The following is a 17,707-nucleotide window of genomic DNA, read 5'->3' on the forward strand; positions in this document are numbered from 1 at the left end:
ACATTCAGATAGCTTTATAAAAAAAAAAAAAAGTGAAATGGAATGAAAGCAAAACCATTTAAAAAAAGGAAATATATATATGCTCAGTGCTCAAACAAGAAGGAGACTTGTGAGAGAAGCCACAGAGAGGCCAACAATCACTTTGAAGGAGCTACAGAGTTCAGTGGCTGGGAGTGGAGTAATGGTGCACAAGTCAACCATATCAAGAGCTATGCATAACACTGGCCTGTATGGGAGGGTGGCCAGAAAGAAGCCGTTACTCAAAAAGTACCATCTGAAAGCACGTCTGGAGTTTGCCAGAAAGCATGAGAGTGACCCAGCTGCGATGTGGGAAAAGGTTTTGTGGTTAGATGAGACCAAGTTAGAGCTTTTTGGCCAAAACTCAAAGCACTATGTGTGGCACAAACCTAACACTACCCATGCCTCAAGACACACCATCCCTACAGTGAAGTATGGTGGTGGCTGCATCATGCTGTGGGGATGCTTCTCATCAGCAGGGACTGGGCATCTTGTTAAAATTGAAGGAAGAATGGAAGGAGCAAAATTCAGGGAAATACTGCAAGAGAACCTGCTTCAGTCCTCTAAAAAACTGAAGCTTGGGAGGAAATTCACCTTTCAGCAGGACAATGATCCCAAGCACAAGGCCAAAGCAACATTGGAGTGGCTCAAGAACAAAAAGGTGAATGTCCTACAGTGGCCCAGTCAAAGTCCTGATCTCAATCCCATTGAGAATCTGTGGCACTATTTGAAAATTGCGGTCCACAAGCGTCGTCCAACCAACCTGAACAACCTGGAGCATATCTGCCAAGAAGAATGGGCCAAATCACACTGACACTGTGTGCAAAGCTGGTACATACTTACCCCAAAAGACTTAAAGCTGTTATTGCAGCAAAAGGTGGCTCTACCAAATATTAATGTGTGGGGGTTGAATACTTAGGCAAGCAAGATATTTCAGTTTTTTATTTTTCTTAAAAATATTTCCCAACATAAAACCAATGTCACCTTACAATAATTGATTTTGAGTTTCAGTGTTTTAAAATAAAATATCAAACAGAACGAAATTTCAATGTACCATTTGTAATTCAGTAATATGAGAGAATTGGTCAGGGGTCTGAATACTTTTGCAAGGCACTATATATATATATATATATATATATATATATATATATATATATATATATATATATACACACAGTACTGTGCAAAGGTTTTAGGCAGGTGTGAAAAAATGCTGTAAAGTAAGAATGCTTTCAAAAATAGACATGTTAATAGATTATATTTATCAATTAACTAAATGCAAAGTGAGTGAACAGAAGAAAAATCTAAATCAAATCCATACTTGGTGTGACCACCCTTTGTCTTCAAAACAGCATAAATTCTTCTAGGTACACTTGCACAAAGTCAGGTATTTTATTTTTTTTTTTTTTTTTATTTAGTTGTTGCCAATTATTTTTTATTATTTTCTCCCAATTTTGGAATGGCCAATTATTTTATTACGGTCGGCTCACCACTACCACCCCTGCGCTGACTCGGGAGGGCGAAGATGAACACACGCTGTCCTCCGAAGCGTGTGCCGTCAAGCCGACCGCTTTTTTTCACACTGCAGACTCACTATGCAGCCACCCAAGAGCTACAGCGTCGGGGGACAACGCAGCTCTCGGGCAGCTTACAGGCAAGCCCGCAGGCGCCCGGCCAGACTACAGGGGTCGCTGGTGCGCGGTGAGCCGAGGACACCCTGACCGACCTAACCCTCCCTCCCCCCGGGCGATGCTCGGCCAATTGTGCGCCGCCCCTTGGAAGCTCCCGTCCTCGATCGGCAAAGGAATAGCCTGGATTCGAACTCGCGACTTGCAGGCTATAGAGCGCATCCTGCACTCACGTGAAGCGCCTTTACTGGATACGCCACTTGGGAGCCGCAAAGTCAGGGATTTTGTAGGCATATAGTCAGGTGTATGATTAAACAATTATACCAAACAGGTGCTAATGATCATCAATTCAATATGTAGGTTGAAACACAATCATTAACTTAAACAGAAACAGCTGTGTAGGAGGAATAAAACTGGGTGAGGAACAGCCAAACTCAGCTAACAAGGTGAGGTTGCTGAAGACAGTTTACTGTCAAAAGTCATACACCATGGCAAGACTGAGCACAGCAACAAGACACAAGGTAGTTATACTGCATCAGCAAGGTCTCTCCCAGGCAGAAATTTCAAGGCAGACAGGGGTTTCCAGATGTGCTGTCCAAGCTCTTTTGAAGAAGCACAAAGAAACGGGCAACGTTGAGGACCGTAGATGCAGTGGTCGGCCAAGGAAACTTACTGCAGCAGATGAAAGACACATCATGCTTACTTCCCTTCGCAATCGGAAGATGTCCAGCAGTGCCATCAGCTCAGAATTGGCAGAAAACAGTGGGACCCTGGTACACCCATCTACTGTCCGGAGAAGTCTGGTCAGAAGTGGCCTTCATGGAAGACTTGCGGCCAAAAAGCCATACCTCCGACATGGAAACAAGGCCAAGCGACTCAACTATGCACGAAAACACAGGAACTGGGGTGCAGAAAAATGGCAGCAGGTGCTCTGGACTGATGAGTCAAAATTTGAAATATTTGTCTGTAGCAGAAGGCAGTTTGTTCGCCGAAGGGCTGGAGAGCGGTACACGAATGAGTGTCTGCAGGCAACAGTGAAGCATGGTGGAGGTTCCTTGCAAGTTTGGGGCTGCATTTCTGCAAATGGAGTTGGGGATTTGGTCAGAATTAATGGCCTCCTCAATGCTGAGAAGTACAGGCAGATACTTATCCATCATGCAATACCATCAGGGAGGCATCTGACTGGCCCCAAATTTATTCTGCAGCATGACAACGACCCCAAACATACAGCGAAAGTCATTAAGAACTATCTTCAGCGTAAAGAAGAACAAGGAGTCCTGGAAGTGATGGTATGGCCCCCACAGAGCCCTGATCTCAACATCATCGAGTCTGTCTGGGATTACATGAAGAGAGAGAAGCAACTGAGGCTGCCTAAATCCACAGAAGAACTGTGGTTAGTTCTCCAAGATGTTTGGGCCAACCTACCTGCCGAGTTCCTTCAAAAACTGTGTGCAAGTGTACCTAGAAGAATTGATGCTGTTTTGAAGGCAAAGGGTGGTCACACCAAATATTGATTTGATGTAGATTTTTCTTCTGTTCACTCATTTTGCATTTTGTTAATTGATAAATATAAACTATTAACATGTCTATTTTTCAAAGCATTCTTACTTTACAGCATTTTTCACACCTGCCTAAAACTTACACAGTACATATATATGTAATTTCAAATGTTTGAAATAATAAAAAAGGCACTGTTTAAACGTTTCTAATCTAGAACAAACCTTGATTTTCAGGCATTACACAGTCAACCACCATCAGATCGGGGCTCTACTGCTTAAGTTAGCTTTAACAGGATTTTAAAAGACAGCAAAAGCCAATACAATACCTTGCAGCTGAACATTCACAGGCAGAAGAGGAGAACAAGAAAATAAAGAAAGAAAGAAAGAAAGAAAAAGAAAGAAAGGACAGATTAACTTTGTAGGAATATGTACTGTGCATCTCATTATAATAATTGTTCAAGAAGTACATAACTAGACGTACAGTATTGATCTGTGAACGACTGCAAGCAGATTTGAACTCACAAGCTCCTGCCTCGAAATGAAGATTCTACCAGGTGTGTTATAAGAGTAGCTGTATGACCTGATCCTTACATTGCCTGTTTAATATAGCAACCCAGTACAGGATTCTACTTCAGGTTGAATTAGACAATTCTCAAAAATGAGCCATGGTGAGAAATCTTAAATAGAATAAACAATCGAGTTTGGAATTCAAGTAATACTCAACAACACAATAAAGCTGGTAGCACTAAAATGATGATTTTTTTTTTTTTTAAACTAGTGGTCATTAAAGTGAAAGTGGATACTGCAGCTTTAATAGGCTTGAATTCCTCATTTTGACTTCTCTGTAAATAAAGACATTGTTATTCTAGCAGTTCTTGGGTTTGGAAAAAGTGACTGACTAACTTCTTGGACTTTGTTTGTTTTTCTTAGCATAAAGTACATTATGCATTCCTTAATGCTGGGCTGTCTCAAATAGAGAAAAAAAAGCTTTGCTGTGTAAAAAATAAATATCATTAAAGCCAAAGGGTTCTGCCCCATGAACATTCAGCAAAACAGAAGTAAAAGAGGTCTCAGATCCACATTCATATAATTGCCATTTCTAGGCATAAGCTTTATTATGAGGTGTCAGTATTGCTATCGTAAAGCCTAGAACTGAAATGTGATCAACCAGACCACAGTCTTTTCTCAGCTAGCATACTGTTACTTGTAACCAAGATGTGGAACAAAAAACAAGGCAAATGCCTGCTGCTTGAGTGACTTAGTGATTCATGTCTTTATAAATTGGCAGTTTGGTTGTTTCACATAACTGTATTGCCATATTTTATTTTTGCATTCACCTTTACAGCTGGCTGTACATTCATTTGGGTCTATGTAATGGATTTAAACAGTAGCAGAATCCCAGAATAACACCGCTACTCTAAAGAGACTTGCATGCAATGGAAGCGGTTTGACTTTGGTGATCTTGGTTAAGTTATCTAAATGGTGAGATTTAAATCTGCTGTTCTTTAGATCAATCTAATGCAGCTCAGAATCTTCTGACAACCATGGCTTTGCAAGAGAGACAGCAGAGCAGAGCGACTGCTTTTCAGATCAATCTAATATAACTCACAAAACAGAGATAGAAAACAGCTGAAGGATCTCCAGTAGAACCAATAACCCTGTCACACTTGGGTAACCGGAATGGAGACTCCCATTGCATAGCAGTTTGATCCATTCCTGGTTTTACAATTAGTTTGTATAAGACACACCTGAGCACAGGAGGCTGGTGGTCCAGTGGTTAAAGAAAAGGGCTTGCAACCAGGAGGTCCCCGGTTCAAATCCCACCTCAGCCTCATTGTGTGACCCTGAGCAAGTCACTTAACCTCCTTGTGCTCCGTCTGTCAGGTGAGACGTAATTGTAAGTGACTCTGCAGCTGATGCATAGTTAACACAACCTAGTCTCTGTAAGTTGCTAAATAAACAAATAATAATAATATTACACTGGCTAATCAAGCTTGTAATAAAACCCGGAATGGGTGAAACTGCTATGTAGTAGGAGTCTTATTGCCATCCCTGGGTAATCACCTTTACTTTTTGCAAACAGTTTGTAAGTACTTAAACATATATATATAAATTAAGAAAAATTAAAAAGTATTTCTTAAGGCCCCAGTTGTAGCATTCAAAAGAGAAGCTAATTTAGTTGATATTTTAGTTCACAGTAAAAACAAACGAATAATTGACAGAATAGGTTCTACAAATACTTTCACTAGTACATGTAAAGTGTGTAAATACATGGACAAAAGTAAAAATATAATTAAACATAAGAACAACACATATCCACTAAAAACTAACACCTACTGTAAAAATAGCAATGTTGTTTATGGAATAGCCTGTGAAAAATGTGATGAAATAAAATATGTTGGAGAGACTGGAACAACTTTATATAAAATAATTCAGAACCACCTTTCATAATTAGAAATAAAAAAATGAATGAACCAATAGTACAGCACTTCACCAGTCAAGGACATGACATAAATGATGTAAAGTTTGTAGTATTAGAACAACTAAAATTAGACAATGCGACATGGATAAATAGACTGAACACGATTATGCCAGCGGGACTCAACAGAAAAGAATGAACTAATTAACTTCAATAAATATACAACATTTAAATAAATAAATAAACTAAATTAATTCAAAAGTTGTGCATGCTGATGCGCTGGGGAGGCCAAATCAAGGCTGATCCTCAGAGCCAGCATTGCATGACAATATATATATAAGTTTATATAAAATAATGTTAATTAGAATTAATACAGATTTAAAGATAGAAGTAAAAATGATATCACAATATATAGAACACCATTACATCCTGCAAGAATAAATCATGGATTTGAATATAAACAATAACAAGTAGTTGTCATGCCGTCAAATCTATAAATACCTCCAATGTTTTGTTTCAAACACGTTCCCTTGAGAAAGAGATGTACAACATATCGAAACGTTGGGCAGCTGGCTCTTTGAGCTAATATATATATATATATATATATATATATATATATATATATATATATATATATAATGAAAGTAGAGTCTCTGCGGCAATGCAAAAGTTCAACATTCTTTCAGCCAAATTCAGTTTAGATGGCTTACCAAAAGAGTTTCCGTAGAAACATTCATGGTCGCACTCTTGTCATCTTGCTTAAAAAGGATTAATTAAACTCCTGCCATTTATTTTCTTCAAAAAAAATCTCTTTATTAATTTAAAAACATGATTATAAAAACAAACAAATGGCGTGTTTCGACACTACCGTGTCTTCATCAGGTGTTGAACACTTGGGAAGGCTGCTTATCTAAGTGGCATATGGCGGAGTGGTTCCTTTTTAACTACAAAATGACAGTTTATAGATGTATAACATAACGCAGCTTGACTTTACATGTGTAAATCTGCTTTCAGTGTGGCTGCTTTGCCATTACGGGTGTGTAAATAGAGACACTTAAAATATCTTAGTGCCTCATCAATCTTGGAAAACCGTACAAAGCAGCTTTAAAACATGCACAGTTTCGCGGTTAGTCTGGCCTATGTGATTAACTTTCAAAAGACACAATTAACAAGTACCTAAACAAGCGCACACTTCAGAAGTGGCTTTACAAGACTGTGAGCTAAGTTTCCATGTGCTTACAGTGTCCAGGTGTGTGCGTTGGTGCTTTGCCCGGTCGCTCGAGTTGCTGAAAGCTTTCTGGCAGCCTGGGTGCTGGCAGAGGTAGGGCTTCTCTCCCGTATGACTCCGCAGGTGGATCTTAAGGTTTTCGAGCCGAGAAAATGCCTTGTTGCATCCTTCAAACTGCAATCAAAATAAAAAAAGAAATATTAGTGAAGAGGAATATTCAATAAAGCTGCTGCAGTCACAATGAACGCAGTGTAAACCGATGTTGGTCCTATCATAAATCACCAGACGTTCAACAGCTGCACTCAGTCATGGGTAGAAGACAGATACCGTTCATTTAAACTAACACCAGTGACAGGGGGGTGTGGACTGGCAGAAATTGAATTAGCTTCATTTTGTTGTAAATTTGCTCCATCAACTCCTAAAAAACTAAAAAACTGAGGGATGACCTAAGATGTTTTAAATCATATTCAAAACATCTAAAAGTTACAAAGCAATTCCTGAAATGTCATTTTTTAAGATGTTGCTCAACTTGCTGTGTGGGAATTTATACAAATAAGCAGCCCCACACTTTATACAGAAGCCCCACACGTTATACAGAAGACTATACATTGCCGTACACTCCCTTAGGGTGCAATACAATGATGTAGATATCACAAACTTAGTAAAAGTACTATTAGAATGATATACTGTGAAACTATAAAATAACCCCTAACTGGACCCTTATTGAATGATGGGATGGAGGTAGTAAGACCATATTGTACCTGACTTTACTACAGGAAATACAGCTCAAATCAATGTTATGCTGATAATTCTCTGCGTGAAACAGAATTAAAAGGTAATAAACAGCAAGTCTGAAATGCGAAACCCACAAACTGATTTTGCAGTCAAAGGGTTAAGGTGAAAAAGAAAACATTGAAAAGTCTCACGGATCTGCATTTTATTTAATGTATTCCAGCAGCGTGGGGAGAAGAATATGATGCGCAACAGAGGCAAATGTATTAAAGTGTCTACTATGGTCATTTTCTTTCCATATTCATATATGTTTTACATTGACATAAAATGCATTAACCCAAAGGGGAATGTAAGAAAGGACCCAAGTTATATACAAGAAACGAATGGGCATCAAGGTGGAAGGGATGAATTTCCCATTTAAGCATGACCCACTCTATTTAAAATACCTAAAACTAACTGTGATACAGAGAAGACCTAAGAAATCATACCGTAACATGACATATTTGTATTTACTTATCTATTCACTGATCTATTTATTAAAACCATTTCTGGCAGAATAAACAGAGCTGCTATAACAATGAACGCTTCATTCACTTCCTGCTTTTATTTCCCTCCAGCATATAAATCACCAAGTAAAATCATTCTTATGCGTAACAAGAGTACTGTATGTCGTACCACATCTTCAAGTTTTTGTAGTGTACAATACGGGGTAGCTGGTGGTCCTCACATACAATCAAGCAGCAGTGTAGGTAGGTTGGTGGTGGCCTTTCTGTGCTCAAATCAATACATATATTTGTAACCAGATTGCTGTTGTGTAGCAAGGACTTAGCCCAGAGCTGCACACACAGTCCTTACTGTGCAATGACTTCTGTTACATGATCTTGATCCTCCACTTCTCTTGATCATGGGATCAGGAGAGAGACACATTCAGCTGAAAGCACACCCCTTAAGATTCCAGATTATCTTTTTAGCTCCTGCAGTGAACCCTGTCCTTGGAGTCGGCTCTCCTTTTGTTTTTTTGCCTCTGAATCACAGTGTTTTGCTGCAACAAATTCATTCTCTATGTATTAATATCGGTTTACTTGCGGAGTTGCCTATTTCTAATAACTCTGGCTTGTTTTCTATATTTTTGGAGGTTAAGGGGTTTAAACAAGGAAACTCGAATGGCTTCAAAACTTGAGTGGTCCCATACTGATCTACAGCTTAGCTACCATGTTGAATTAAAAACATTAGCAACGAATGCACCCAGTTAAATAAAAAACATGGAATAAATGAATATTTCATGAAAATAAACAGAAATGTAATAGTAGTCCTAATTATGTGTATTTAAAGATAGATTACACAATTACTGTTTTATAATTTTCCTTAAACTTAATATGAAGCCAAGTAAAAAATGTATGACCCCACTGAGCAAGCTGTGTTAATCATGTAAAGCCTGCTATTAGTCTAAATGTGTTGCTGCCAAGAGGTCTGTTCGTGTAGTTTTCCAATTTCCCTTATACATTTGGTTTCCTAAATGTACACAAGCAGTTAGTGCAGTTACATAATGATATATTAGGTTGGTGGTTTTCAAAACACATTTTCAAAGTACCATCTCTTTTAATCCATAATGGGTAAAACAACTATCTATAATTTAAAACTATTTTTTTTAATTCCAGGCTGTATAAGCAAGATCCACCATCCCTTTACTACCAAGTAAAAAAAAAAAAATAGGCTTGTAACAGCAATTTATATTCCGCTAAATTGATTCTGTATTTTATTTGCATGCACAAAATGATACATGCAACATATATATAAACAAACAGTTTTGAAGGGCAGTTTTAGTTGAAAATATATTTACCCCAAAAAAATAAATAAATAAATGTTGCCTTTGGTTTCAGTGGGCAAACGACAGACTAAACATAAATATATTTTGCTGGACGAGATGTCAGTTTGCTTCACAGCAGATTTACAAGCCAATGCATTCACAGCTACACACAGTGCAACCATAACACAGGCACTGTAAATCTAGCTATAGGCACGGGCTCCCCATTACTTTTTGTATTTAATACCTATTAAAAGAGAAGACTAAAATAAATATTAAAATAAACTAAAAAACAAACTGGTTATGGATACAATGAACAGTTACTTGTCTTGAGTGTATGAAATGCTTTACTCTGTCAGGTATTTTTACAGTGTGGATTTATTTGCATGTACTATTTAATAACATCTGACATACCATTTAATGGACACTGCATGGTAATGTCAATTATTCTTTTTTTGCTTAGATATTATTAATAAAAACAGTTTCAAGCTAAATTACACTAATTGCTTTAATTACGTTTTCCATGCCTTCGTAATTATTTAATTGTAAGTGCAGACATAATAATCATATTATTTTAAAAGCTTTTCGTGGTATATTGAAATAAGTTGATTTTGACTGGATTCATGGCTTTCGTAAACATTTCTATGACTGTCTAGTCTAGCAAGTCAGTCAGGGCACTGGATCACAAGACAAGCCAACCAGCCCAGTTCAGAAGCTGTAGCAGCGACTGATTTTTTCATCGGAAATGAGTTATGACTGAAAAAGAAGCCTTCATAGTCCTGTAGTTAAATAGGACCAGTGTACCATTAAAAAAGCTCATTAATATCCTGTGCAGCCACATGATCATTCAAACAAACTGGCCTTTATTATATAGCACTGGGGAAAGTGCAGGTCATATTGGCTGCTGACATCTCAGACAAGCATCTGATGGAAAGCCCCCCCCAAAAAACCCATTTCATACCAAAGGATTTTATACCATCATTAGAAAATCTTATGTCTGATCTTTAATACGTCTTCTAACCTGTTTCAATATGCTTTTTGTTGGAATAATATTATGTAAATATATAAAAATAACTGCGTAATTGTAAGTGCAGACATTGTACATACTCTATACCTCAGGGGATACTGTTTATGATGGAGCAGTCCATTCAAAAACATTTAACTTTGACTGTTAGATACATTTAAATTAGTCACAACTTCTGGATTTACTTTTTCATTTGTTTTGTCATTTATAACCATTAAACAAGCACTTTTGCTGAATTTAGAAATACTAAAAGAAACTCACTGACAAACTATTCGACTTGGTCTTTTTCAATGTTTTCCAGTCATGAAAATATTGAAGACAACTGCTGGTTGAAATGTTTGTCAAAACTATACATTTATAATTGAATGTATTATTTTGTCTTTGCTAGCAATGGCCAAGTCAGGGGCTTCTATTGTACAATCTCCAAACAGAGGGAAAAGGGGCAATGTTAAAAATAAATAAATAAATAAATAAAAACTATTAAATCAAATGAAAAAAATAATTCAAATAAACTAAAATGTATAAGGAAACCCCAATACATATAGGTTCCAAATATGAACGATTGTTTATGGAATCCCTGATGGTTCTAAAAACAACCCTTGAGTGTTACTGGTCACTAAGTGTGCCGAGTTAGTGGTTTATTTCACATTGAGAGTGCACACTTAAGTGAGCACCACAATCGTGTGGTTGCTGAATTGGGTCTTTGGTGACTTATGGAACCTGGAACATGTTTAATAAAATTACTTATTAACTATTGTTTGGTTATTACCCGACTTTAAAATGACTATTTATTACTAGAAATTATAAATAACTACTGAAAACTGCTTTTAATTTGAACATTATTTTTGGGGCTATAAACAAATAATTATTATTATTATTTATTTCTTAGCAGACACCCTTATCCAGGGCGACTTACAATTGTTACAAGATATCACATTATTTTTACATACAGTTACCCATTTATACAGTTGGGTTTTTACTGGAGCAATCTAGGTAAAGTACCTTGCTCAAAGGTACAGCAGCAGTGTCCTCCACTGGGGATTGAACCCACGACCCTCCGGTCAAGAGTCCAGAGCCCTAACCACTACTCCACACTGCTGCCCAATATAATATTACTAAGAATTATTTAAAACTAATGGATTACGGTTTAAAAATACTAATTCATTAAAATACAAAATATGAAGAGAGATTATATATATATATATATATATATATATATATATATATATATATATATATGAAATTGAAAACTATAATGTCCCAGCTATCTTACAAAAACAATGCGGTTGCCATATACAGTATGATTACTCCCCTAAATTTAGATACAATCTATGATGTGTGTTGGGTTCATTACAGCACGCCTTAATCCTTTGACCTCTCAGGAAAACCACAATCACTTCTGCTACCTTAAGTAGAGGCTTCGAAAAGCAATGTTCTGACTGCAGAAGGGACTAGCCTTCCACATGTGCTTTTAATCTTTCTGGTTACAAACACCCCGTGGCTACCACACTAAAGAGCTCAACAACGAAAATGGATGAAATTATATCCATATGATTAAATGAGACAGTTAAAGGAGAAACATGTTTGTCATGTACTTCATCAAGGATAAAATGAAATACAGCTTTGCTTAAATATTCAGATTAAATAGTTTACACATATAATTTCCACGCAGAACTGATATTTCTTTTAGCAGTCCTGCCCATCTGTTGCGAATAAAGCAGCATCTGAATTGAACATTCACTGCGCTTCAAACATGTGTTGCTGTTCATGTTGTGCTATGATGATTACTATTTATTTATTTTAATACATTTTAAAATACTTTCATTATAGATTATTTAAATCAGATAATAGAATTGTTTCCAGATGGAATTCCAAACATTTCAAATTGTGATAGTTGAACCGATGAATTATTAGAAAGGCTTGCTCAGTATGGCAACAGAAGGATATGAAATGCAAGGTCCTGTGTTTGCCAGCTTTGCTGTGTATATCACACTTCATCATTGTCTTAAAGTGAAAGTCCCTCATACATTAGGTCTCCTATCAATATTTATTTATTAACACAAAATTTTGTTACTTCAAATTACAGCCATATCCTCTTTGACCAAATTGCTTTTCTTTTTCAGTAATAAAGTAATCACGAGAGACCAATCACAAAATGTTATTTTCTTTGGAAACCATTTAAATGAAATCTTTGAAAAATGAGAAATTTCAACAGGAATACTACATAGACTCTTTGAAATGATATATACACACATACATACATACACACACACACACACAAAAAAACAAAAAACAACATAATTTAGATCATGGAATCAAAACTATAAAATGATATTGCAAGTCTACTGGAAGCCATAATAGTAGTACAGTATTTCATGTTAGATTTCTAAATGTCACATTTTTCAAATGTCAGTTTTCGTTAAGTATATGGAAAACTACAAAGCGGTATGTAATTCAACATGTTAATGTAACATTATTCAGCTAGTTATCATTACGCAAGTGTGAAAGTAGGGTAGGACATTTTTTTATGCAGGGTAGAACACCATATACAACCCACATTGACCATCTTTAGATTTTGACAATCCACAATTCAGCTGATAAATGAGCCTGCAGATTAGTCCTAAAACCCCAAAATACTTTGTAGAAATGAATGACAATTCCTAATTAGCTATTATCACAGTAACCTCATAACATGGTAAAATGCAGCACTACATGTGTAGTTACAGCAGTTATTAAAACATGATCATCATCTAAAAAAAACTGTAATTTCACATGTAATAATTTTTTTTTTTTAAATCACTATATTGTAACTCCACACTTAGTGTTATTCAATATTAATAATGCCATTAAAACAAAGTACATCCGCAAGCTTAGTTGGCAGGCATACTTTACTTTTCATATCTGCATTTTGCATGATAGACTGCAATCAACTTTTATAAGACAGATGTCTCTGTACAGATGTCTCCAATGTGAAAAGGGCTAAATTAACCAAACTGGAAATGCACAACATTTGTACTGTCCCACAAAGCAGCATTTTCACTTCCAATTTCCTATGCCATGGTTTATGGTCATATCCAGATTTTAATAATCAAAGCCAATCTTTAAATCACAACCAGAAGTAACATAGGTTTACGCTTCCCAAATAAAACAATTGCATATGGATAAAGAAACAACTTATTAGACACCTGTAACCACAGCACACGAGAAAGGGGTCTGCTTGGCTGCACAGTTTTTGAGTCAGTAGCACCTGGTCATTGAATCACTTTAACCAAACAGGCTGCAGCTTATGAAATTCAACTGATCCTCATAAACTAGAAGAACTTTGAACCACACGAGAAACAAACACACAACATGGAGAGGAATGATGTTAACGAATACAGAAATCCCTCAATCTTATTGTAATAGAACTTCTTCAGTCTGCATTTGTTTATCTTCAAGTCACTTCATCTGGTTTGTGAACTCGAAATAAAAACAGTTGTCAGAGCGGATTTGTAAGAGACAAAGGGTTGCATTCATAAATTAGCATACTGGTAATTGAATAGGAATGCAGTGCACGACAACGGCACGCTAATACTTTATAAATATCCCAAACTACTTTTTCACATGTCATTTGAAACGGACAACCCCTACAAGTCATTTTGTTACCACGACAGGATAATTTAGATGCAAGCATTGCTGATGGTCTCTGTATAAAGGCCTAATGATGCACTACACAATATCAACACAATACGCAGGCTGTAATACAATACTTTTCAGGACACTGTACATGTAGTGATCGTGATGAACAATTTGTATGAAGTGGAAGAAGATAAAATGATCATTCACGACAGCCTAATCTCATTCTCTTGATAAGTATCTTGATTAATGGATATACAATTAATCGTTTCATCTGTGTCTCACTCCCAAGTGGCCAGGGACTAAATTACAATTTCACCTCCAGTGTAGGGATGGCATGTGGGCAGTGCCGAGTGGGTTCATGTCATACTGTGCAGAGCAATAGAGGATTCACATTTAGGGTCAACCAGGAGCAGAGATCACTCTTAACCTTCTCTTAACTTCCTTATTTCTGTCTCATATATAATATAATAAAGATGATCTCTTTCCATGTTGGTAGGTATAATGTATTGCAGCTGGTGGGGACCGGGAACTGCAATCACCCCCAAATGACTCCCCTTATCAGTCAGTCTAAAACAGAATACTGCCCTTGGTGCCGTCTCTTTCTTTGCACCATCCTAACACTAATTAAATTCAGATTCTTTGAAATGTAAACCGTAATAACCCTCCTTTTACAAGATCCATTGTAACTGAATCATCTCACTTCAAAGAATGGATAGAAAATAAAAAGAAGAATTATCAACAACTAAGTTGCATGTGTGCCGTCCTGCCACTTTAGTAGAAACCATGATCACTTTTCACAGTGGTTTTCTCTTTCTCCTAACTGGGTGGTCTTGACCGAGTGCCTAAGTTATACACAAAGCTGCTGCGTCGACAGGCCAGCCAGAACCATCACGACCCAGTCCAAACAATGGTCTGGAAAATCACGTGAGGATATGAATTTGCTGGAGTGCTCCTAAGCTGAAGTTTGCAATAATTCAATACAGGCAGATGTTAAAAGCATATACACTGTCTTATTACAACTGTGTTACATTTTGTTTGACTAATGTACTGTAATTACATATTCATATGCACTATTCTCAGCACAGACACAGCGTGGATAGCAGGAATGTGAAGTTATATACAGTGCCTGCTAATGTGGCACATGCCCATTCAATCCTTGGCCGTTCATACAGAGAGGGTGGAGACCATCAAACTCATTACACATGTGACCCAAGCTGGTTTTGAAGGTGTGAATAGCCAGTGAATTAACCCACTGTGCCACCTAGCTCCCTTCACACAATACATGTTCCACTTGCTCAGCACTTTGTAGTCAAAGCCCCTCCAGACAGTTCCAGTAGGAGACAGGAATTCTAACAGTAAACTAGGCAGAGGACCAGGTTAAATAAGTGGGTTTTAAGTCTGGACACAAACTCGTGATTTGTCTCACAAAAAGATTACCAAAGTGTGGAGCAGATCAATAAGGGCTTTTTTTTCCCACCCAATTAGCAAATGTTAGCACTCCCCTCTCTCATTAAAAGAGCCCCGACTACAACATGCATTTCAATTTTGTGATGACTTACAAGCTTGTAGACGTCAGTGTGTTGATAGTGCCAGGGCTGTGTTTATCCTTGTTACAGCAGGTGCAGCCTGAAGCCAAGTCTCCCGAACATCTGGGCTGGGCTTTAAATAAAATACTAAAATCCAGCTTCTCAAGAGAACACACAACCACCATGGATTATTCTGAAACAATGTGTGTAAATCCCAGAACTCACATTTCACGTGTATACAACAAACTGTTTGTTTGTTTTTGGCATTCATGCCAATAAAGTTTTCTCTTATCTCACTGATTCTGCACAGGTGATGAAACCTTGCTCTCAGCTGGAAATTTCAGCAACAGCTAGTTTGCTTGTGTTTATTATAGTTTATTACTGGTTACTAGCTAGTTTATAAAACCCAGCACATGTTTCAAGCTTGTGGATTCTTCTTTTGATGGAATAATTTAAATTGTTTTTTCTTAAACAAACACAACCCTTACTAAAGTATTGACCAATGCTCTCCATTGCATTTCCATAGTGTCATAACAGTATCCAGTAGCACTGTGCAAGATCTGTTTCTTCAGGAAATACACTGGTGACAGTTCTTAAATCCCATTTCACAAACCTAATTTCTATCACCTAGAGGCTATAAATTACAACTGAAAACACATACAACAAATACATTATATTGTGCTCTAAATACATGCATCTATCAGACTTTATACAGGCACATTAAAAATCGAGAGGGGCAAACTTCCTGTATTTAATTGAGACTGAGGATAATTACTACCTGTGGCTGGTACCACCAACTTGCCAGATTTGTATTACAGCACTGTAATGTTAGTGAAATTCATATCTGGTGACACTAGTTTTTTTCAAGCTTGTCTGTCTTCCATTAGAAAGTGACAGCCCCCCCCCCCCCCCCAAAAAAAAAGGCTTACAAAGAAATGAGGTAATTCTCTGCTGTGATGGGTATATAAATAAAGAAAATAAAAAAATGAGAAATTTTGAATTTAATCCCCAATAGATTCAGTCCAATTAGTGTAAAATTGTGTTAAGCATCAGTCTCTTAAAAAAAATAACATAACAGTAATGTAACAAAAGATACCCCTACAGAATTCACATTGCGGACATAGTGGTATTACAATAATATGACACTATACTAACACCTAAAGCAAATATCTGGTTTTGACTTACAGAAATTAAGAAGTTGTTACAGTATAAAGAAATTTAACAGAACAATCCATGCTTATTTAAATAAAACTGACAACATTCTCAACAGGTCCCCTATATTTTCAACTGAAGCCCTGCAAATCAGAACATGATGCATTTGCATTGCTAAAATTAATGAAGGCTTTGCACCTTTGTAACAGATGTGGCTTATTTTTACTTTTGGCAAGTGATATAGTGAACAGTGGGACCACATCCTGCGTTTTATGTACATAAAACTAGTTACATATAACCTACTTCAGGACCAACCACAGAGAAAATGCCCCTGAACTTCATTCATCAAAGTCTACTGTGGTTGTTCTTCAACATCACACTGGGCCGATTCTTTACCATTACTCACACCTACGTTTTGCCTTTTTCCTTAGCTGGCACACGTCTACTTTTATACAAAGAAAGTTGACACAGCTGTCTCAAATACAAACCGAGGCATGCCATTTGATATCTTGAAAGTGACAACAAATAAACATTTTTGTAGATGGTTGCTGCCAAGCAAAACAGTTTAAGTCCAAATGCATAATAATATTGGGAAAGAAAACAGAAATTAGAAATTGAACAATAGGTCAAGATGGCATTGTGTTCAGCACCAGCCGGGGAGTGCTGTAAAAAAAATGTTTTGCAACACTGTCTCTGGTATATCCATGTATAGTCTTGGAACTGAATACTGGCATCCTGCCATTTATCACAACATCATTCTGATGACTAAAAAGATGTCTTGCTGCCAGACTAATTTTTGAAAAGCCGTTACATCCCCTATCAAAGACAAATTCCGCAATGCCTTTCAAAAACAATTTTCAGATCCAGATTCAGAAATTCTGTTTTTATTGTAAACTGTATTGGCATCTTGCATTACATCTGCATTTTTCATAAAGCACCAAATGTTTCATACATATATTATTATTAGGGCATTTAGAAGATTAATATATGAATTCATTAATCATACCAATAAGCTCAACCAATTAAAAATGTCAACTATTACTATAAAAATGATAATTT

General features: G+C 36.8%; 1 protein-coding gene across 5 annotated transcripts in view; it reads right to left on the reverse strand.

The window, feature by feature from the left end:
- The window catches only part of LOC117417209 (zinc finger protein GLIS1-like), a 95,265-nt gene that overhangs the window by 24,225 nt on the left and 53,333 nt on the right, over positions 1 to 17,707 (reverse strand). For all 5 annotated transcript variants that reach the window (XM_059034937.1, XM_059034936.1, XM_059034935.1 and 2 more), the window contains one exon: positions 6,805 to 6,966. In XM_059034937.1, the coding sequence (XP_058890920.1) occupies positions 6,805 to 6,966 (162 nt within the window). The remainder of the gene's footprint in view (positions 1 to 6,804; positions 6,967 to 17,707) is intronic.

Source organism: Acipenser ruthenus, chromosome 12 (genome assembly GCF_902713425.1).
Source record: "Acipenser ruthenus chromosome 12, fAciRut3.2 maternal haplotype, whole genome shotgun sequence".
NCBI classification, from domain to species: Eukaryota; Metazoa; Chordata; class Actinopteri; order Acipenseriformes; family Acipenseridae; genus Acipenser; species Acipenser ruthenus.